Source organism: Synchiropus splendidus, chromosome 11 (assembly GCF_027744825.2).
Source record: "Synchiropus splendidus isolate RoL2022-P1 chromosome 11, RoL_Sspl_1.0, whole genome shotgun sequence".
Lineage (NCBI taxonomy): Eukaryota > Metazoa > Chordata > Actinopteri > Syngnathiformes > Callionymidae > Synchiropus > Synchiropus splendidus.
In genome coordinates this window covers 4277751-4300943 of record NC_071344.1, presented here as the reverse complement: position 1 = coordinate 4300943, position 23193 = coordinate 4277751, and the positions used below count along the sequence as shown (strand labels likewise).

Sequence of the window (23193 nt, the reverse complement as noted above, 5' to 3'; positions counted from 1 at the left end):
GCACAAACACCCTGAAAGTGAGCTGAAACAAAGGTCAAAGGTGAATGGTATGCAGTCCCTGAGGCCTCGTGGCCAACCATTCAATCAGGCAGCTGTGACACAATGACCATGAAACACACACAATAGGTTGTTGGTGACGTCAGTGTTTTCATTCCTTCACTACTCCAACAGCTGTGGAGGATTTTTCTATTTATTTTTGTTGACTTTATTGCTCCAGTGTGTCACTGAAAATAAATCGACAAAACTCATTGAAAACCTTGGATTAAATCTTTACTCTTGCTTGTTTTGTTACAAGCAAACGAGAATCTAAACCAGGGGCCACCAGACAGAAAAGGACCACAGTGGGTGTGGGTTTTGGTAAATAAATATAAATAAATATATTAGAAAAACACTCACACAGACAGAAATATTGAGGGAAATTGACCCCTATGAACTTCACAAATCATGTAGTCACTAAGCAGGTAACAACTCAGTTAATATCTCAGTGCTTCTTCACAGTGCATCCAAGTTTCTATCGGAATAATAAATTGAATGAATCATCAAAGGACAAGGACACAGGCCTTGAGCATCGCCTTGCCACATTAATAACGCAAGCATGCAGGAGAATGTAACCTCATCTCCCTTTGTAAAAACAATTCGTTTACGAAGCATCTGTTAATGGGGATTAAAAAAAAGATCGGCAGATTTTAGCAACACAATCGTCCTCAGAAATACCATATAGAAAGGTTTTAATGCAGAATTATGCAGAGAGTACATGATGTATGCTGACGCATCATCATTTACAAACACCTCGCTCAAATTAACACATTTCCTTATAAGGGCTTAAATGGCCAGTATTGACCTGCTGGATAAAAACATCTAATGTTATCGCAATTTTAATTAATTACTTAGAAAAACAGATGATGGTCCATCTAATATAAGCCGAGGGTAAATATGTATGTGCTCGCAACCCTCATACTCTTACAGCCCAGCTTGCATAATCCATGAGGGGAGGAGGAAATAGGAGTAGAATTTACAACACCCCCAAGTGGACCCCCTTTTTTATGTTTCCTCTTGCTGGCTCCTCTTCTTTTTGCCATTGCTGGTCAAAATTTCTGACAAGAATGCATCATTTATCAACAAAGCTACAGAACAAGGGATCACAATGAGATGTAGCAGTTTCACTCTTTAGTGCTGCTTCACATCTGGCTTCTATTGGAAGAGGATTGGGTTACACGTATTCTCTTCAAACTCTCTTGTTCTCCTATGTGTGAATGCCCGACCCACAAAGGGGTGACTGCACTAAAACACACTCACACAAGCACATATACCCTCTCTTCCACAGGCAAGAATTCCTTCCCACATATGGTTAAAATAAGATCATAAGGTATAATCTTACACCAGGAGTCATGTTGCAGAGAGAGAGACATTTGTGGGGCCTCGTTTTTGAGGGAAATCTTGGCTTTGCTTGATTTTACAGTTCTGAGGGGGAGGGGATTTAATGACCACCAAATACACATGCTATAAAATAACCATCCACACACACATCTTACACACACATCTTGTGCTAGTAACGTAACGTGCAGTATGCACCCTTGCCAAAATGTACAAAAGATTTAGCAACTTGACTGCATTCTAAAAGAAACATAATTAACTATAAGACATTGGCCCGGAACAACACAAAAGCAGTCGCATTGAAGCTCTTCCACAGAGATGATTCTGAGCGACACTGCAGTCAAATGAAACGTTGGAATGTAAGTCTTATACAGGTACAATATGTTGATTGACCATATGAAACTATTTCCACTTGAGTCACCTTAATTAAATTATTTCAGTCAGTCAACTACAGATGACTCTTTTAAGTGGTTATTACACAGTTTTGTCTCATTCTTTGCACGCAATGGACACTTAGGATGATGAAGCTGTCAGCAGCTGTCAGCTTATGTAAGATATGCATTAAACATTTAACTGTTTGTGATCAAGAAAAACAAATACTGGGAAAAATGAATCATATTTGTGGTTTAGAGAGAAAATGTTTTGGGTAATTATTATTTGGCAGTTTCCCTCTTGAATCACCATTTTCAGATGTGCGTCACCTGAATTAATCATGACACAAATGTGACAAAGAGACCGCGAGGAGAAAAAAAAAAAAAAAACAGTGGTCAATGTCTACCTGCTTGGCGGGGACCTCGCTTTCTCCTGAAGGCAGCACCAGATTGCAGCGCTTCCAAAAGGCCATCCATGATGCCGGTCTCGTCACCCTCTGTAAACAGCCAAAAACATCTTCAGTCAGTTAAGTGTTCAGATTTAAAAGGATTTTAAATACTATTATTGGATCTGCCGTTGAACTGCTTTTGTTTTTCAGTTTCAGAGCAAACACCTTCATCCTATTATCGGAACGCCGACACGTGGGTACAGCATCATTTGCCAACCACGTGGTAATGTTGGCAAATTACCATTAACCTACATAGGCAGTGACCCAGTTGTACAGACTGGGGGCTTTACACTGCACATATCAAGCTCTGAACTGTACAGGACAGGCACACCCATAACATCAGGCACCTTCATTAAAAATAAAAAAAAAATCAATACTCTGAGCCAATTCTGTTGTCTTATAGATAAAAGCCAAGTTCAGTATAATACATAAAGGGCTTTGTTTTTGTGGCCTTAAGCGCAGACACACACAACTCCAGCCACTCTAAATTATGCATGAGGACCGACAGAATGCTGTGTAAATCCGTTGTAGAGTAAAAGTTTTTGTTTTAGGGGCAGGATTGAGTAGCACTGCTCAAGCAGATGGTTTTAATTATATCTATTTTAACCTGGAGCAGGACAGAGGGGTGTGAAGGGGATATCGTGGGGTTAAGACTAAGTGTTGAAGTCGCCACACCCCCAAAACATACACAAACAGAATATGTCGTCCTGCAGTGGGATGGTGTGCAGTCAGGTTGAGGCAGCACAGAGCCATTCACAGCTCACATACACCACTTAATGTTGAATAGGAGAAACTGCACAGTACACAGGAAAATAGGTCATGCTTTTCTCCTCCTTCATGGGAATTACATCCAGACTTTTCTCTGCACCCTAATTACAAGGTTTGGTTCAACCAGCAGGAGAAACACACCAACACAATTTTGACTGAATAATACAGGAAGAAGTTTGATGACTAACATAAAATAATTAGCACAAAAAGGTCTTTCTAACTCACAAGCCTGTAGCTAAACAAGAAGAACCACAATCATACCCCATATACAAGAAAGAGAGAACGTATCATACATTTGTATTTCAAAATTTGATTCATGATAATTGCTACAGTAAACTGTCAAAATAAAAGCCCTTATTTATGAGACTTGGACTGAAATGAATAAAGTGTTATTTGAAACGGAAAGCACAAAGATGGTGAAATAGATTATGCATTTTGTTCCCAGATTATACGGCAAGAACAATCAGACCCCTCTTCAAGAAAATAAGAGTACAGCACTTAAAAATATGTAGCATGCAGGGTTAGTGATAGACCCTACACATCCACTCTAGCAGCTTGTTGTCATCTTCTCTTTCCTGCCCTCCTTAAAAAGACAGTGTAATCCTAAACATAGCATCTGCTGCCCGACTCCACTCATCGCCTTACCCTCCCCCACACTGAAACCACCAGCAGGATTCATGCGTGGAGCGTGAGCACTCCTAGTGGTGTGTTAGTAGAACATGAGTGGGCGTACACGTTCACACACCCATCACCACACAATAAGAGGATCTCAGAGCAAGTTTCCCAAGCAGCAGAGGCCTCTAGCTGCTGCAAAACAGAACTGCACATTCTTATGGTCCAAACAAAAAATAAAAAAGTGAGGGAGGTGAAATGTATAAGATGGTCAATAGAGACCCGGAGACCAGACAAATTATTTTCAATCAAATATTTAGCTTCACCATTGATACTGATAATAACATTCTCATGCTCAGCACATGCAGGGGAAATTCCACTGGTGACCTTGTGTCTAGTTGGAGATGGAATGGGAAACAGCAGACGCTCTGACCTTCCAGTGGTTAATCAACAACAAGGACATCATGTTTACAAGATGACAAAAAAGGTGTGAGAGCAGAATCGAGTGAAAGGAAGACTATGTGAGAGCACAGGTGGACAACATGACGCAAGGTGAACAAAGGACATTCAGTCCGGCTACATCTGAAAGCAGTTTGAAAAGCAGACAGAAACAAATCCAAAACAAAGACCAGGTGCATGGGTGGGAATTTGTGTGTGGTTTGATTTAAATAAGGGCTTTTGAATGACGAAAGGTCATACGGGTAAGATGCCACCTGTATGCAAATGCACCAGAGCACAGATTTGAAGAAAGCCTCCCTATTGCAGCGCTATAAGGTTTCATTCCTGCAACTCTCCAGATGTTAAACATGAAACTTGATTATTTTACTGTTTTTAATAAATACATAAATAGCAAATTAGGTTATTTGCTATATATTTGCTATATATGTTTAGAGAGAAAGGGAGGGAGGGAGAGGTAGGCGGAGGGAGAGGGAGAGAGAGAGAGACAAAGAGTATTTCTTTCACTAAATTTTATGATTCATTAAAAAAAACAAAAACAAAAAACCTCTGGACTTTCATAAGATAATTCAAAAATAGTTCAAATACATAAATACACTACAGACAACGACATGTTCAGTTTGAGCAAACCCTGAGTGTTATATACATGTAATGCTATATAGCTGTAATCTAAAATCAATATTATATTTTCATGATTTAAAAAGCAATAACTTCAGTGGTAGCCTTCACAAACAGGCGTGCCACAAAATTAACCTTTAACAGCCACTTTTGCCCTTGACCTTGAATCATAAATTAGAATGGAAAGAAAGTTTGAAGCTTTTAATACAATTGTACAGTAGACATGGATGTTAAAGAAAAAGCATAATTTAAATGTAAAAGGTTAACACACTTCACAATGCCTTGAGTATTATCATAAAACAAAAATTGCTTCGCCATTCATATGCAGTAGAAGCATACACATTTGTGTTTACGTGTAGTAACTGTTTTTATGTGGACATCAATGTCCTGTTCCAACAATTGTGCACACCTGGTCCAGTTTTCACTGCAGTGCAGTGATTAGAATCAAATATATAAAAATGTTACGTTAAAAGCTTAGCTGCTTTCTCTCTTTCGCAAGAAAAACGAAGGACGAAAAAAATGAGAGGCGGAATAAAAGAAAATGAAAAGTTCAGAAACGTGCTCAGCTCAAGAAGGCGTTCACACTAACACAAATGGGGATAGACATGTACAACTAAAATAAATAATTTCAGTGATGTTGAGTAAAATACAATAAAATGTTCACACACATGCAGCACATTCAAACCCTCACTGGCTCACTAGAGAATTCATCCATAGCCAGAAGAGGAAGAATGCCGTGAAACTAGGTCACAGTCTAGTGGAGAGTAGGAAAAAGTGCCTCTGAATTGATGTGCAATGACCAATGTTTGACTTTGGCTGTGTCGGGGGTAAGTGGATCTGTTGAATTAAATAGACTTTAGTCGACCATCTAAACTAGTTTTTAAAAAAAGTTGTCAGTTGTAATGAAGAGAAGGTTTTGCCTTCCTGTCACATTCCATGAAAATAGGTCAAGCAATTTGTTGTCCTCAAACTTTCTGAAAAGCTTCATTGTTGCATTTTTGCCAAGTAACACGCTGGTCATCAACATTAAATTAACTCCGGTCTTTAGACTTTTTCCATCTCTTTTTCTCTCACGCACGCACGCACGCACACACACACACACACACACACACACACACTCAAACTCATAAGTGGACTCTGACTGCCCCCAACTGGAACATGAAGGGAATACATAAAGCTTTTTCTTCTCTGGATCACATGTTGGAATTACAGATATTTGTATTTCACCTGTGTTGATATCGAGCAGCTGATTCCGCTTAAGTTTCTCCTCCTTCTCCCTCTCTGCCTTTTCTCTGGCCAACTTGGCTCTCTTGATTTTCTCCTCTGCCTCTTTGCGCTTCTGATTATCCTTCACCGCTTGCTGTTGGAAAACAAAACAAGTCAGCCGACGTGGAAAGAATGCTAGCCAGCGGAAACAAGTTTAATTGTCTTGAGATCAAATGAGCCTACGAAAGAGAAATGTGTATGTAAACAAGGCTAATCACAAAAAATGATCAAGTGAGACTGCGGGATCCAGCATTTACAGTTTACATATAAACTTCTGAAACCGCTGAGCACCCTTTATTGACATCATAAAAAGCAGCACGGGGTGTGGTTAAGACTTGTGCTTTGAATAATTTGAATTAAAAAAAAATTAAAAAGACAGATGGCATACCTGAAACATGGTCCTAAAATTATTGAGATCACCAAAGAACTCCTCCACTGCGACCTTTCTGGGGTCAAAGACAAAATATTCTCCCAGTTCTACATATTGTTTCTCCATATTCTTGTGCAGCAAATCCAGCTTCTCATACTGCTCCTGAGAGACTGTCACAAAATTGTAAACACATTACGTTAAGGGAAATACTCTTCACGGTCATATGGGCCATGACAAAGACATATTTTCACTGTTGTTCATTCTATTGACATATCAGGATATCGACATCTTCTCCACAAACAGATCTTTGTCACTCTGCGGAGGAGGGAAGGTTTCAAGTTGCTTCTCAAGGTTCTTGATTTGACGACCCATCTGCTCCAGGTTCTTCTGAATTGTCTCTGCCGATACTGTTAGGGGCATAAGCACAAAAAAAAGTTGGCGGACCAACAAACGATCGTACATTGTAACGACTGAAAATAAAAAGCGAAGTGACTACTAAATTCAAACAACAAGTAAAATAAAATGAGTCCTCAGCTTGTTATGCGCTGGATAACATGAGATAAATACAGAGCTCAAATAAAGCTTGACTTCACTGGCTCAAAATACCTCTGCTGGCCTTTTCCACATGGATGAGCTCATCTGGAAAGCTCATGATATCAGGATACTGTTCTTGGCACACCTCAACAAGGAAGTGAAGAAGAGTCAGCTTGAGATCAGCCGACTTTGTGTCCCGTAACTGTTTGCGGGACAAAAAAAAAAACCAAAACAAAATCTTAAGCTCAAGACTGATGAAGACGAGGACAACATAACAAGGCCATTGTGAGTGAAACCTCACACTGAAATAAAATCAATTGCCGTCTATTGGTCACTGTATTTTTAGTCCCATATTTTACACTTTACCTTGCATAAGTATGATATCGGGAAGCCGAATGACTTCCCATTGCGTGACCCAGCATTCATATAGTTTCCAACCAGGAGGATGATTTCAAGAAGTTTTGTGAAGGACTGGCTTTTTCTGAGCTCCTCACAAGCAGCTGTGACAGACACCACATCTGGCTTGATGTTATTCAACTGCTCCTCAAACTGCAGTTTGAAGAGGATTGCATCGAGACGGGGCTTCAAACGCTTCACTGAGGACATCTGGAAAAAAAGAGGACTCAGAGATTTGTTTTCCTTCACAGCAGAAAATGTGTTTCGGGTTCAGAGAGGAATAGCATGACAGTAGTATGGAATAACAGGAAGTTGCAGTCTATTTTAAAGCAGGAAGAGCCTTAAGGTGTTTTGATGTGAGCTCAGAGCGGAAGGAAATAGCAATCCTACATGGTGCTGTGAAAACCAGTGGGTAAACATTGTAACGCAAATATTGTGTGACATGGATGAATATCATTCACCGCTCCAAACACAACTGTTAGTTAAGCAGGAATAGAGATCCAATAGTCATGAAAGAGCTTGTTCACACCTTCATGGACAAGATGGAGTTCATTCTGTCCCCTACTTGTCCACGATATGCGAAATATTTCCTACCATAGAGCCATTTTCATTTTGTATGTTGCCATTGTTTTTTTAAATTCAGACTGATTTTAAGTGACTTTCTTTGATGAGTGGTTGACAAGTAATTTCTCGTCATTACTTTAACACCCGTGTCATATTCAGGGTCGACAGTAATTCAGTCTAAATCAATTTAGACTAGCTTAATGCAGGCTTCTGTTGTTGTCCTCACCACAACTCCGAACTGCTCAGACTCAGCCAAGTCATCATACTCGTCCTTCAGGTATGCAAGCCGATCTAAGTCACTTGGTTCTGGCATTTGCTTGATCAGGTTCTGTAGACCAAATAAAGGACACAGATAATTGCAGGCATTCATCGCTCAACCAGAACAATCTCACACTTATCAGGAATGTTCCTGATAACAACAAGGTCAACTCATGACTGTGACATTTTCTAAAATATCTCATCCAATCTTTTAGATGATTAACATAAATAAAAGAAGATACTGACTGACTCAGAATGCATTCGATGTTCGATATTTATTCAGTAAGAACTCTTACCTGAACCACTGATTCTGTCACTACTTTCTCATTGACCTCCAGGACGGCATTCTTAATCTCTTCATACGGGACACGGAAGGATCCCAGAAAAATTGCTGCCAGACAGAAAAACAACATTATAACTGCTAAAGGAAACACTTAATTTAGCCAACCCCTGAAGACAAATAATATTTGCAATAATTACGTGTGTATAAGTACTTACAGAGATTTTGTGAGACCTTTGAGTCAAGGACCTTCAGCTCCCTTGCCTTCTTTTTCTGCACTTGTTTATTTTCATTTTGACCATCCTGTTCCTTCTTGGCTGGGGAGCGAAAAACATTGAAAAAAAAATGGAATAAGTTCATCAATAACTGCAAAATTGACATCTTGTAAAACATAGGTGACAGGTCACAGACACATAACTGTCCCGCTGAGTGCCTCAACATCCCAGAAGCCCTAAACTTTAAATTAAATTTATTAAATACTTCAGACAGTGGCATGTTTTAAGCCTTGATCTAATACTGCACTACAGTATTGGTAACTATTTCAACTTACAATTGCTTGAACCCATGTGTGGCCACAGGCATTCTTTAAAAGGATAAGAGCTTAGATGGAAATGTTGTATGATTCCATTACTGCTTCGTGCAAATGCGTACAAAAGAAAATGTGAACACTTTAACTTAACAAATGTTTTGGGCACTTTGTTTATAGTTTAAATGGCATGCTTTCAGGAATATGACAAGGCCTGGTATTTGTTTTGAGGGCTTGTGAAGGACGTGACAAAGGTTGTGCATTAGCGTGAAAAATAACTCTTCTTTGGTCACTTTAAATGCAGCTAGACATTTTTCAGCTGGGAATCACAAGCTTGTGCAGTAATTTCGCCTTGATGTAAGCAAAACAGAATGCATGACCCATTCACACTTGTGATAAATGTATTCCGACAAGGTCAGCAGTGTTGCTGTAAGGAGGTTTGAGAGTCTGAGGTCGACTGAGAATTCTACTGGACAGGGCTGAAATATGCTCATATTTGACAAGATTAAACCTGACACCAGCACTATGTCAGGCTGTTGTGTTTTTGTTTGTTCTGTGATACAATAATGTTCTGTGATACAATAATGCCTCTTGAATTAACATGCCTTTTTAGGTATGATCAGCATAAACCTTGTTAATAAGATAGCATAAGCAGCTGTTCAATTAAACCCAATTAAATTGGTGTAAATACAAACATTGAGGGGTAATATTTCCAATTGTTTCCTTTCACAAAATACAGCTCTTTAATAGGGTATTGACATGACATATGATGACTGATGTCACACATGCAATGGTATGACATACATGTACTCTATTAAAGTTTCAAATTTAAAGAGGTATGTGTACATTTAAAGAGGTATGTCAAACACTGTGGACATATTCAAGTGATTATACAATATACATTATTCATCAAATAATGAAGTGACTCCAGTGTGCATAAGAGGGCAGCTGATGGGCGGATAAGGAAGGAACACACTTGGAAAATAAAATTTGTATTTATTATTCATATGAGAACAATGACAAAGTGTGTGCCATCAACATCAGAAAAACAAATTCACTTTTAAATATAATATTGTGCTTATAAATAAATTGAGTCTGGTCATATGCAGCAAACAGCAGAAACAATGTATTTAACTCTATGACTACCTGGTGAATTTTAATAAAAGTGCTGAGGTTGGCTGCATCCTGAGTGTCGACAGCATTTAATCTCATATGTTCACAATCCAGTTATAAAGGGATGAGCGCGGCCTGTCACTAGGTCAGTGGGTGTTGGTGTCTGGGTGAATGGACACGTATGTGTCCCAGCATCTGTGTTACACAGACACAGTCAGCCGCGTTCTGGCCAATGAAATCAGCCGCACAAATGTTGACATCACAGCTGATTCATAAAATGGGGTCTGTGCACAGATTTTAAAATGGCTGCTCTGTGGTTTTCACATGCTTTACAGCCAGGATTATTCCATTTGTGAGCAGATGGCACCTCTTGTGGTGGAAACGGAGAACTACACCGAGCAGCACTTGAGTGAAGGAGGGGGGCAGAGAGCTCACACGTGGGAACACACATAATCAATAAAAGTCCAGGGAATGTTAAAAAATATTCTTGAAATAATTCTGGGTTTTAAAAAGTAATTGTGATCCACTTTGACTTTTCTTCTGTGACCCAGTCCAGTTTTGCTAAGCCTCCTGACAGCTGGTGGGCACAAAGAGATGACTAAGAAAAAGGGGAGGGGGGCAGTGTGTGAGAGCATTTTCATGCAGCTGTGTGTACGCAAGTTTGGGAGTCAGGGGGGTCTGAACATTCCACAATAACTGACTCCTGTTTTTAATTAAGACAGAGTAAGCGGGTCCTCACGAGGAGCGAAGTCATGCAGCAGGAGTCACTGTCAATGTGTAACCAATTGTGTGTGCGTGTGACTGTGTTTTCACACAAAGAGGAGTCTGACGATCAGCAGACCTGTGTCTGTCCTTCACCCCCCCTCCTACAATTCTCTTCCTCTCCCATGTTCACTCCTTATAAGGGAAAAAAAAGTGTGGCGCTTAAGTTTATGTGCAGACAGACTTGGATGCAGGAACAAAAAAAACTTTGTTTCTTTTCAGTTGTTTACAAAAAGACATGTCACACTTTACGTTTAGAAGCTCGCAGCCATCACATGTTTTCTATATGGTTGTCCTTTCACCACCATGCCCAGTTCACTGTGTGTAATTTTAGACCACTAAGTGCTTCCAGATGATGTCCTGTGACAAATGTGGCTCAAGGTTTCATTCTTGAGCCCTCTGGAGGAGAGACTGGAGAAAAGCACAATGTTGAACTTTTATATAACTTCAGACTAAATTATCTTTCCTCCTAACAGCATTCCAGCGCTGGAGTTTGTCTAAACTTGGAGCAGGTCACTGGTATTAAGTTTCACCATCAATGAACATGTGGCAGGACATTCTTTGGAAAAGACAAGAAGCAAGAAACATTAAGACACGCATATAAAAACTCAGACCAGCTTTGAAGACATGTTTCTTTTTATAATCATTTTTATTGACTAATATTTAGGTAATTCTAATAAACAGAATTTTACGTTTTAAAGGAGGAAGGAGTGAGTTGGCATAAAGTTCTTTGTCTGGAGTGGGCAGACGGCCAGAGCTTTGGTGGACAATAGGAACAGCTGTAGTCTTGGTCCCTTTAAACTTTAAATGTCCAACTTTCCACAAGTGTCTATAGAAATGTGTGCGTGTGTGAGCCAGCGTCTGGTGCGAAGTAATCATGTTTGACAGAAGAAGAATAAGGGGGTTTCCACAGTAACACAGGTTCTGAAAGAGTCCCTTCATTCTGTTTTGCACACTGAAAGGAAATGAGGAAAAAAAAGATTCCCGGCAGTGTGTGTGCGTGTGTGTGTGTGTGCATGAGCACTAGTGTGTATGTGGGATTCTGTGAAAAGGACCAGATGGCAGGGTGGGGCCATGAGGAGGGGGGACGGGGCAGGATGTAGGCGGGCTTGGAGGCAGAGGGTGGGATTAGGGGAGGGGCCCAGACCGTGCTCCCTTGCGCACCCCTGGCGCATGAACAGCGCAACTACAGGACTTTAATAATAATAAATACAATTTAAGTTGTTTACGGCGATTAAGTCTACCAAAAAAGAAAAAAAAAATCACACACGCTTGAAAAAAAATAAGATCACCCAAGTACACAACACAGACACGCATCCATATTCGGCAACTGCATTCAGACGTAAACACTCATTCATTCACACTGATATTTCTATCCATGCGAGTCTCTGTTAAGATAAATGGTGGGTACATGCTCATTATATATAATATTTAAACGGAATAAATAAATAAATAATAATTGCTTCACTTCAGGGAGTGAAAATATATAGTTGTATATACAATCTGTAATTATTAACGTAACTTTGTTTCACGTTTTCTTCCTAAATTAAGTGAAGGCAACTCGATGACAAAAAATGTAAATGATCACTTAATTTTATTTCTAATGCATTTTGTAAATAACAAAAAGTCTGCATCCTGTAGTGACGTTCCATTTCATTGGTGGAGTCACATTGCCCTCCACTGGCCAAAGTATGAACTACTATTCGACGCCTATGATGAAAATGCATCACCACTAAAATCAATTCGACAATAACAGGATAAATTCAACACAGTTAAAATTGAGAAAGGTGGAAGTGGTGGTGAGAAGTTTGGTTAAGTGTGTGCATATTGTAATTTAGAAAATGTGCGTATGCACTAGTGTTGTCCTTCCAGGGACATTGTGACCTCTATTTTTTGGTTTGTTTTTTGCACTAAAGGTTGTCAGTGATGATGCGCACCCACAATTTTAATGACATTGCATACACACACACACACACACAGACATTGACAATGAATATGAATTCACGCTAGCTAAAATACAAACTGCCGATAATTCCAACAGCAAAGAACATTCCACCTCGACAGCCCCCTGGCACCAATCAAGAGAGAGATGAGCTGCGGTGGTGTGCTTATTAAATCAGTCCTATATCAGCCAGTCTCATTGGGAAAGCAGAAAAAGATTTACTACAGCAATTACACCAGCTAATTACAAGGAGGAAAGATGGTGGGAGTGAGAAAGCAACTGATCTCCAAGAGGAGAGCGCAATTAAATCAAAAGGTAGAACTTTGAAAAGAGTTGCAGAAGATTCAGAGAACTGGGCTTGATGATGCCATTTAGGCAGATGTGACCTTGAATAAACACAGAAGATAAACACACAAAATAACATTGCTTTAAACAGATAGCACAACAGTAACAGCCTCCGCAGAACAGGGAGCCTAAACAACAAAGTCATTCACTGATAGAACAGGCATCTTAACAGTAAAACCTGTTTATTATTCTCAGAGTGAATGTCCTTGGTACCTCGCTGGCCTTCACTGCAGAGGGCTCCCTCTACAAGAAGAGAGTGAATAGCATTTAATTCATGTGCAAACCATGTTGTGCTGTGGCATTGCTCCCATGTATGTGCATATGATGACAAGATCAGAGGAAAACCTTTTGCAATGCATTTTTAATGTACATTTCTACATGTTTGAATCCGAGTCACAACAGAAATTCATCTTCTGTTGGGATATATTTAGACATGGACTAATATATTGTGTACTTAGTCATATCAACCACGCAGTATTCGAACAATAGACATGAGCAGTGACTTTTCTCATTAGTGAATGAGAACATAACAAGCATGTTATATTGTAATTGCCCCGAGAACAAAGAATTTTAGTCGACAGCAAGTCTTTAAATATTCATATTTTCCCTGCGGAAAGACAAGAGACGAAAGGAATCAGAGCAAGCAGGAAGAGAACCAAGTGAGTTGGAAAATGAAATACGTGATAAAGAGAAACTTCATCAAATATTTTAGACTTATGCAAAGCAATGTAGATGAAAGAGGGCGGAGGTCTACCAAGTGTCATGCCGGGGAAGACGGTTAAAAGCTAGTTGCAGCGCTGGGGCACGTATTCATTCGCTGTTAATCCCACAGTTTCTGTCCTCTCGTCTCCAACCATCCATCCCCTTCCCCATCTTTATCTCTGCTTCAGTGATGAGGACAAAGGAAAGCACTCATTTGCCATCTCCTTCACAAGTTCTCCCTCCCTGCTCTCCTCAGGCATGGCTCGTGGGCCTGATTAGTAATTGTGACTTGACCGCACGGTGGAAAGATTGGCACACAAGTGCAAACACACATGGGGGAACATACACACCAGCTCAGATGTACACACACGTGCGGAGAGGAGGGACAGGGGCCAAATTTGCTTGGCCTTATTAGTCTGTGAACAAGGCATATATGGAGCTGGTGAGGAGGGAATTTTTGCCTTCTTAAATGTCAGCAACGACTCAAAGGAAAGAGAGGACAAAAAAAAAGTGCATATGTATGGCTAGAAAAAGTCATTGGTGCTCATCATTTATCTTTCACTCGGTCAGCACATTAACACAGCCAAACTAGGTTAAATCAGCATCAGTGAGGTCGGACTGGTTCATCAGTCGAAGGTACTGTATGTAGCTGCAGGCTGATTGCGAAGCATTTCAGCTACTTTTCAATGAGGCACAACAATGAAGGCTTGCGGCGGCAGTAAATTACAACGCAGCTCGATCTCTGTGGAATTTTTTTCTGAATGATTGAATCAGTTTGAGGTTGAAAGGGGAAGTTCCTTTCAGACAGCAAAAGCTGCTGCATAGCTACAGTTAAAACACCACATTGGAATACTCCAACAGAAGGACACTTGATACTGCTACTGTTCATTATAACTGAAAAAGTTCCCTGCACATGAGAAGGGAATTTGTTAGGGCAGCAGCATTTCTAATAGGCACAATTATTCAGGTCAGGTGCATCCAACATGGCATTGGGACTTCAAAAAAAGTGCACTAATTTATCTCTTCTCGCTTCTCTCACAACATTAAATGTGTGTGGTGTTCTCTGTAGTAGAAAACCCTTTTTCGATGATCAAGAACCATTGTGTTATATCTGGCTCACACCATTTTGTCCGGTAACTGCTGAGCTTGACTTTATACAGCACTAGATAAATGTTAGTTGAGGTTTATTAGACTTCCCAGTTTTAGTGGATCAAGTATCTACACCTTTTGGGTCAGTTGTGTTCAATATATATCATGCAAACACTAAAAACATTTTACATTATTGAGTCCACATAACACTATATGGACTATAAGACGCTACTTTCTTCTCGCAGTCTGACTCCTGCGGCAAACCCAATGTCATGGGAAATATCGGGATTTCTCAGAAACGAGATTCAGCATCTTAGACTGGCTGTGGAACTTCGGACACGTGGGCAAAATCAGCGCATTTTGAGCGCTTTAATGTAAACAAAAGATGTGATGAGTTCAAGATTCAAGTTGCCAAGCTTGTTTCATGAGGCAGTCTCAATGTTGGACCCGTTTTCAAAAATAGTTTATCCTCGCGCATTTTTAAGCCAGATGCACCACTGACCTTTCTAAGGTACCTTCTCAAATTCAGCGTGTGCGGTTAATGTTCTGCTGCACGACTCACTCCAGGATGACCAAAGTATCAGCAGATGAATTACAGCTAACTACCGACACCTGACGGTCAAATTTTCAAAGACAGATGCAGTTCTTCACCTTACGAAAGAAGTGTGAACACAGAAACGCATATGTCTCACATCTCATTAAACATCTGTCTGCTGCTCCACATAAGATATTGGCTGTAAGACAGAAACATCACTTCTCCATAGACAAAGAAAGACACATCACAAAAGTACACACCTAATCCCGCCATGTGCTTAGGGAGCCATCAGGGGATATGTTGCCAATCAGACAGCGATGTGAGGCTGGCCAAATGAAAACAATCAAGGAACAAAACACAATACAGCCCAGATACAGGCATTCATTTGTGTGGATGAATGTGTGAGTATGTGTGCGCCTGATTGAGTTCCTCAATTCATACACACACACCGCCAACTAGACATGATTGTCAAAGCGCAATGAATTCCTTCAGGGAAAAGCTGGTAAAGACTTTCTTGTGCTTCTGTAACTAAATTGATTGATAGTGAGGCACAATCGGAAAAACAACAATGTTGAGGCACTCGCAGCATATGGTACGAGTCACAACTGTGTAAGAGCACTTGCAATGACCTTGCTCAGTGGAAAGGCACAGGCTATTTTCGATTGGACAAATAGGTGCATAAATCACGAACTTAAAATGCTTGAAAAAAGTGACTAAAAAAGCTTTTGAATCAAACAAAAAACTGGGTGTTTTGACATATGTAAATGTACCTCTGTTGATTAGTTTCCCATTGTTTTTTGTTCCCATTATTTTATTTTTTTACTTTTATTTTTTTAAGCTAAAATAAAGTTCGCCTTCAGTTGGCCGTCTGTCAGAAAACAAATATGTCTGCCCCAGCTGTGCATTTTGGAATCCTGCCCTCTCTATTGCTTCCATCTCAACTTCGAGCCTTCTTGGCAAGCTGCATGGCTGTAATGGAACCATATGGTGGACAACAGTGAACAGTTGTTTCAGAGCTTCCATGATTTTCGTGTACTTCCCGACTGTATTTGCAAAAAGAAAACGTATGAAGGGCATTGATTAGGTTTCATCCTGAATGACAAAAAAAAGGGCATTAGATAAGCCCTTATCTAATAGTAGTCGGACAGCATTTCTATAATATACTGATATACAATAAAACAATAAAACCGTGCCTTATAAATGAACAAATGTGTACCAAAGCAAATTCCCGCACAGCTTCAGCAGTCAGCGACCAACCATTCCTTATTTCCCCCCTCTATCCTTCCACCTGTTGTTTGTGCAAGTATGTGGGTGTGTGTCTAGCAAGCTATCACTCCCTTCTCTATCTTGTCTCCACTTACGGCTCGGTGAGCATGTCAGTCCGCATTGGCCCTCTTTCAGGAACTACATGGACATGGCAGGACCATTAAATTTTAACTCGCTATCTCACCATCACTGACAAGCGAGGGAGAGAGAATGGCAGAGATGGCCAGACAGGCACACGCAGATATACAAGGCATGTAGTCGACGGCTGACATGAGCTCATAAAACACACAATCATTCCCAGGAGTCAGTCAGATAAAATGGCAGGCATCGGAGCAATGAACTGAAAGATTACACATACATCGTAAAATGTAAAGAAAAAACAGATAACATGAACAGATAAGAATGATGGCGTGTAAACCACAGAGAATCACTGGTGCACAGAGTCAGAGGAATAAATAAAAAAAAAAAAGCCAAATGAACAAAGGACATGACGGACAAAATCATGAAAGTCTATTATTCCAATTCATTTAATGCCTCCAAGCATCACTTCACTTTGACTGTAACCTAGATAGTTTGTCTCTACATTCATTCTTCAAGCTTCACTTGTAAAGCATTTTCTACTTTTCTTCCAAGGACTTCATCCTCTCCCTGGTCCCCCTCTTTTCCCTTCACTGCTAAACTACGGAAAAGATAGCTTGAGACTCTCAGGGTCTTATTTACGGAACAAGGTGGAACAAGGGCACATACATTTGCATTTCTCTACGTGAGCAGACTGGCAGGCAACAGTGATGAGCTTAATAACGCTACATAATTGACCTCAAACTGTAACCCTCAATTAACTTAATATATTGCACAAGCTAAACAACAAAGTACTGCAAACAAATTAATTTCTCCTGATAAAAATAAGTGACTGATAAGCCCATTACAGACGATTATAAAGTATTCTGCATTAGCAGTCCGGCAATGAAAGCCCTCAGCATGTACACACAAAAGGAAGTCCATGATATTATTCAGTCTATCTCATCACTTCCACAACTACACACACACGGGAGGGGGCTAGATGGAAGCAGCTATTTTGAGAGTGTGTGCGTACATTCTCTGCAAGGTGACTTTGGGCTGACAGGAGTTGTAATTGGGTATACATACAAATGCTTTTTTTTCCCATCCCTTGCCCAACATTCAATTATAAATCTTATTTTTTTCCCCCCAATCTGTCCCTGAATAATTTACCCCAACCAAGACGATCTAATACAAAAACAGGAGCTTTGCATATGATTTCTGATGTATATTCTGATGCATCTCTATACATAATATTATGACGGTAAACAAATAGCGTGATCTGCCTAGTTCAGAAGCACATCAGGACACGACACAGACCATCTCATTTTCTGAGACAAGTGACATTTTCTTTATTTCTTCTCTCCTCCCGCTCGTGGTTGCTGTGGAGATAAAATTAGCATTCCCTTCTTTCCGCTGCTTCTTGCTCCCTTGACGGCTGAACAAGAGGTGAGGACCACAGGGACAGAAGACGGGAATTAGACAGAAACCAGAAGGATTGGAATAGCGTAAGACATTATGAGAAAGAAATATAAGCCCCAGAGATTAACAAATACAGAAGCAAATGGCAAGCACTGCCTGATTAGGAGAGTAACTGTCAAGACTAAGATGGATGCAATGAGAGAGCTAAACAAAGAACAACAACACGAAGACTTGTACAGAAAGTAGATGAGATGGGGAGGGTGATGCAGGAGTGTCTGCACTGGGGATTAGTCCCTCTGTGACAACTATTATCTTATCAGAATATAACTTCATCAGAAACTGACACTCACACACAAGCATTGAGGCACATAGAAATAACAAGGAGGATATAATTTGTATAATATACAAAACCAGGTGTATACTAATGCAGGTGTTGTTCGGACTATAGACTGTGTGCAAGGACAGAATATTGGACCCAGAGAGTATCATTAAAAAGCAGAAGCACAAAATCCTTGGTAGTGATAGCAGACAAAACTTGAGGTTTGCAGCAATGAGGGACGGAAAAAAAAACACCAAATAAACTTGGTGATTTCATAACAAAAGTACTGAAAAAAATAAGGGGACGATTGGGAATAAACAAGAATGAAGCAATCTTACAATTGTTCTTTTTTTAGGACAGTAGAAAAACAGGAATCCTCATCCAATATTTAAAGAACAAAACAATAATTCTGGATGAAAGAAAATCTTGGCAAATAGAGAACCAGCTTTAGGGGAAGTAGAGAAGAAAAGGAAGGAGAAGAAAGAGATGAACAGGAGTGATGGAGACACTTTCTCATCGTCACCCCTTCCAGGAGGAAGGAAGACAATATGGCTAATCCTACTCAGTAACACATCACCAGGAAATACATTCCACGACTCCCGATGGAGGGAAACGAAGCAGCAGGGTCAGCCGGGTGAATCCTCACTCGACAGTGTGTACGTGTTTTTGAGAATTTATGGTTGTTCACACATTCACTGCCTGGCTGTAAGGAGCCTTTGCCCTTGAGCCAACCTTGACTGCTGCATCGCATAGCTGCTTTAATATCCCAAATCAAACCCCATAATCCCCTCACCCTGTCGTTTCCTTCTCCCTCAGCTCACCATGACTTCATGATAGTGAGATAGGAATTGGAATCTAAATAGCACTCATAGCTTTTCAGTGTTCTCAGTAAACAGAAGCAGGAGTAATCCAGTGTAATAACAGAGCAACTTCAAACAACATGACAATTTAAGCAAGGTTGTTTGTCTTTGTCCTTAATTTAAAATCCAATCCATCTATAAAATCCAGATTAAATGTTGAACACAAACTGTTCTATTAAAACAAAGGCTTCAAAAGGATCTTAACAGGAGTATAATCCTATTTTTCAATGGCACATATAAGGTGAAAGCTAAGCAAGCTGTTGAGAATGCAGCACACAACATTTGTATAACCTATTAGAGATTAAAGATTCAGTGCAAAGGAAAGTGAGTGCAACCACTGGTTGTAATTAGTCTTTTAAAATAAGAGATGCTCCAAATGGAAAAAGTTTTAAGTAAGCCAGGAAAACTAAGGATAGCAACATAAACACCAGTTAGCTGAAGAGCACTCAACACATACTTTCTCCAGTCATTGTGCAATACGGAATAAGAGTGAGAAATGAAGACAAATGTAATAGCTCTGGTACCTGACCACATGCTATATATTGGTATATTTTATATGCACTTTTGCTATCACAAAAATTAAGACAAGAAAACAAGAACAGCGTGGACATCTTGACAGAGATCCACAATCCCCACAGTATATCTAGCAGATGATTTGCTCCCAATAGTTATATCTGAAGGTCAATGAAAGCTGCGATATTCAACCTACTTAAAATGCATTTCCTAGTGAGGCACCACCAGAGGACTTCTTGCCAATCACTTATTCTCCTTCTCTCCAATTCCCCATGTCTTTCTCTCTCAGCACAGCTTGAGTAATGGCAAGAGCAAAGAATAGTGGCACAGGGCTATAAAAGTCTAATTTGCTCCATTTTTCTCAGGAAACTACATTTATTTTTGGACCAGTATAACAATCTGTTAACTTTCACATGCCCGGTGGACCATTAACAGCATACACCCACAATTAATGACCATCTCACTGACAGCACAAACACATACACACAAGAAAATCTTGCAGGGATCATGTACAAAATAAATTGGAATGTGTTTAGGAATATACAAGCGTAAACAAAGGAAGGGTTGTTCACAAAGAGCAAAAAGAGGCAGCAGAGACTGAACAGAAAATGAAGGTCACTGGTAGAGAAGAATCAATCAACTACCACATTCGAATTAGTCTCGGACGACGTTTGACCCAATTAAAATAGTTTGCTTTGTCCTGTAAACCCTTTCTTCTTCAATCTGTCCTCATCACTATATTGTTTGGAGCCTCATACTCCCTCTCTCAAGCTTCTTTTCTATCCACTTTCTTCTTTTCAAATCTTCCCCGCTCTTTGTTGGCTTATTTCCCATGATTGTCTTTTTCCACTCCTCACTTGTTCTGCAATTCTCTCACACTTTCATCCCATCATTCCACCCGCACAGAGATGCTTTCTCACTTTTTCCATCCTTCCCTATATCCAACTCCTCTCTCAGGGAGCTAATAGCCTCCTCCTTTGTTCTTGGAGAACAGCAGGGAACAATGGCGAAGTGGAGCTTGTCGTTGTGGCAACAGGCATGAGACAAGAGGGAGAGAGGGAGGGCGACAAAGAAGAAAGGCTGAGCGAGAAGGAGCACACACAGAGGGGATGCTGGTTGTTAGCCGGGCGGCAGGGAAGTGAGCGCCGGCTAATTACACTCGTTTCTATGCACACTACAATTAAACCCTGATGCATACACACCGCCTGTGCTCAGAATAACCGCCACACACACACTTTTGCTTCGACACATCAGAGAAAATGAAAAGTGAGAAGGTGGCGGTAAGGCAGATGATAAAACACAAAGAAGGATATTTTAAGTAACCACTCTCCGCAGCAGTGTGCCAAAAGTTCATTTAACTCAAACGTGTGAGAAACTTGTATATTGACTTAATGATTTCCTATCATTACTGACAGATTCTCAAACAAGCTGAAATTCAACACTGAGAAAATCAATCTTCATGATAATTCCATGTTCCACAGTGGCATTGACTTGGCACAAATTATCTACATTTTTAAAGAGAGGGGGAATTAAAGAGTGGCAGATGCAAATGAGACTGATATCGAGGTCACACAACTCCGAGAGAACTTTCGTGAGCCTCATAAATGCTCCTTCCTGGGTTCTTTCATCCGCCTGTTTCTGCCCCAACACTCCTTTCCATTAACACACATCTCAGAGGAGCATGTGTTCCACGCTGTCTGCCAGTCTATTCTATTATTCATGACGTTTAATGCTTGCCCTCAGTGTGTGCATGTGTGCGTAAAGAGTTTTAGAAATTTGTGTTAAAATGGTGGCAACATGTCACTACATGTGTGCGGACCCGCTGAACACGGCTCAGACTGAGCTTTCAGCATTGACAGCGGAAAAATAAAGTATCCACAGAGTGGGCATGTGTGTGCACACATGAATAACAATATGAACGCAAAAAGCACATCAGCAGCGTGAGCACAGTTGAACAGTAATGCATGCTGCCAATGAGGCAGATTAGGAGTGAAAGGAGTCACATTAAACGGCCAAACTTGTGCTGTTTCGCTTTCATAGCCCCAGTCCATTTCATAGTGCATTAAAACCACACGGGAAGAGAGACGGATACGTGTTGGAGACAGGGCAAAAACAGGAGGGGGAGGGAGAATAGAGATGGATAAACACAGAAAATGAGTTGTAAATAAGAGTGATACAAAACGTCAGAGAAAACATTATGAAGTAACATAAAGCTGGTGGTTATATGAGCTTGTAAGGGTACGAAGATAAACATAAGCCGAGTGGGACAGACATTAAAGACTTTGTCTCCGAGGCTAGATGTTGTAGAAAGTGGCTCATACAGCGATAGACCACTGAAGCAGATTAAAGACGAAAGATGCAGTAAAAGATAGCAGCCATAGATCATATCATGTGATCAGAGAATGTATTGAATTCTTATCTTTCAGTGAATCTTAGCCGGCACTGAATAACTGACTTCTTTTTCCACTGTGCAAGTGTTGTTTCTTTTTTCCTGTGGGTATTGAATTGTGTGCCTCTCATTTTCTTTACTATTTATTTATTTTTTTATTGACGAGGACCAGAAGGAACTCAGTTTCAGCACCAGCAGGCTGATGAGAGTTTGGGGCCAAACTGCCTGAAGGCAAAGCTGGCCTTGTTACTTTGTCTTTTTTTTCTCTCAAACATAAACAGACACACAATCCCAAACACTGCATCAGCCAAACAGTCATTCTGAGACCAAAATCAGCCGCAAAATAATTAAAGAAAAATGTTAGCAGAGTTATTAATTGTGACAATAAACAAAATATCAAGCAGAAAGGCATAAAAGACAATAATACGAGTTCAGTACGTTGTACAGAGTGAGTCTAGTTGTGCAAGCCACATACAGCATTAGACATGAATAGATATATGCACTGTAGTGAGTGGGAGTGATGCTGAACAGGGTTATTCCAAGTTCTAAAAAGAATTCCATCCACACTAGACGATCGAAGACCACTGCAGCCTCACTGGCTTGCTTTCTCACAAGGTAGCTCTGCAAAGACAGTTTTATCTACCCAATTACCAGATAGTTTAAACAACAAACAGGGGGTTCTTTCTGGGTTAGTCATAATCATGTCTTGTTTTTTTTACTGATTAGATTGATCCCCATTATTAGTCCTACAGTGGTCAAATCCAATGAGTCACAGCAGCAAGTACAACAACTTAATCAATATTCAACCTGTTAAATAGTTAGCTGCAGAATAATTTGTGTGCAACATGGTAAACTAAAAAAATTCAGACATTACAATCCAATTACAGAATGTAGCTTGGGGCAGGTCGATATTTCTTTGTTGCAATTTAAAAAAACATTAATTTGATGTGCTGACAATAGAAAGGGATTTTCCCCCCCTATTAAAACCATGATTAACTTTGCCTGAAGTGAAAAATCCATCAAAGCCCATACAAAAC

General features: G+C 40.1%; 1 protein-coding gene across 1 annotated transcript in view; it reads right to left on the bottom strand.

Moving 5' to 3' along the window:
• Positions 1-23193, bottom strand: part of LOC128766916 (protein diaphanous homolog 1) — a 67888-nt gene that overhangs the window by 5023 nt on the left and 39672 nt on the right. The window contains exons 18-26 of the mRNA XM_053878492.1: positions 8535-8633; positions 8333-8427; positions 8005-8106; positions 7185-7424; positions 6891-7020; positions 6567-6691; positions 6303-6467; positions 5876-6008; positions 2153-2242 (exon numbers count right to left, since the gene is read on the bottom strand). Of these exons, the coding sequence (XP_053734467.1) occupies positions 2153-2242; positions 5876-6008; positions 6303-6467; positions 6567-6691; positions 6891-7020; positions 7185-7424; positions 8005-8106; positions 8333-8427; positions 8535-8633 (1179 nt within the window). The remainder of the gene's footprint in view (positions 1-2152; positions 2243-5875; positions 6009-6302; positions 6468-6566; positions 6692-6890; positions 7021-7184; positions 7425-8004; positions 8107-8332; positions 8428-8534; positions 8634-23193) is intronic.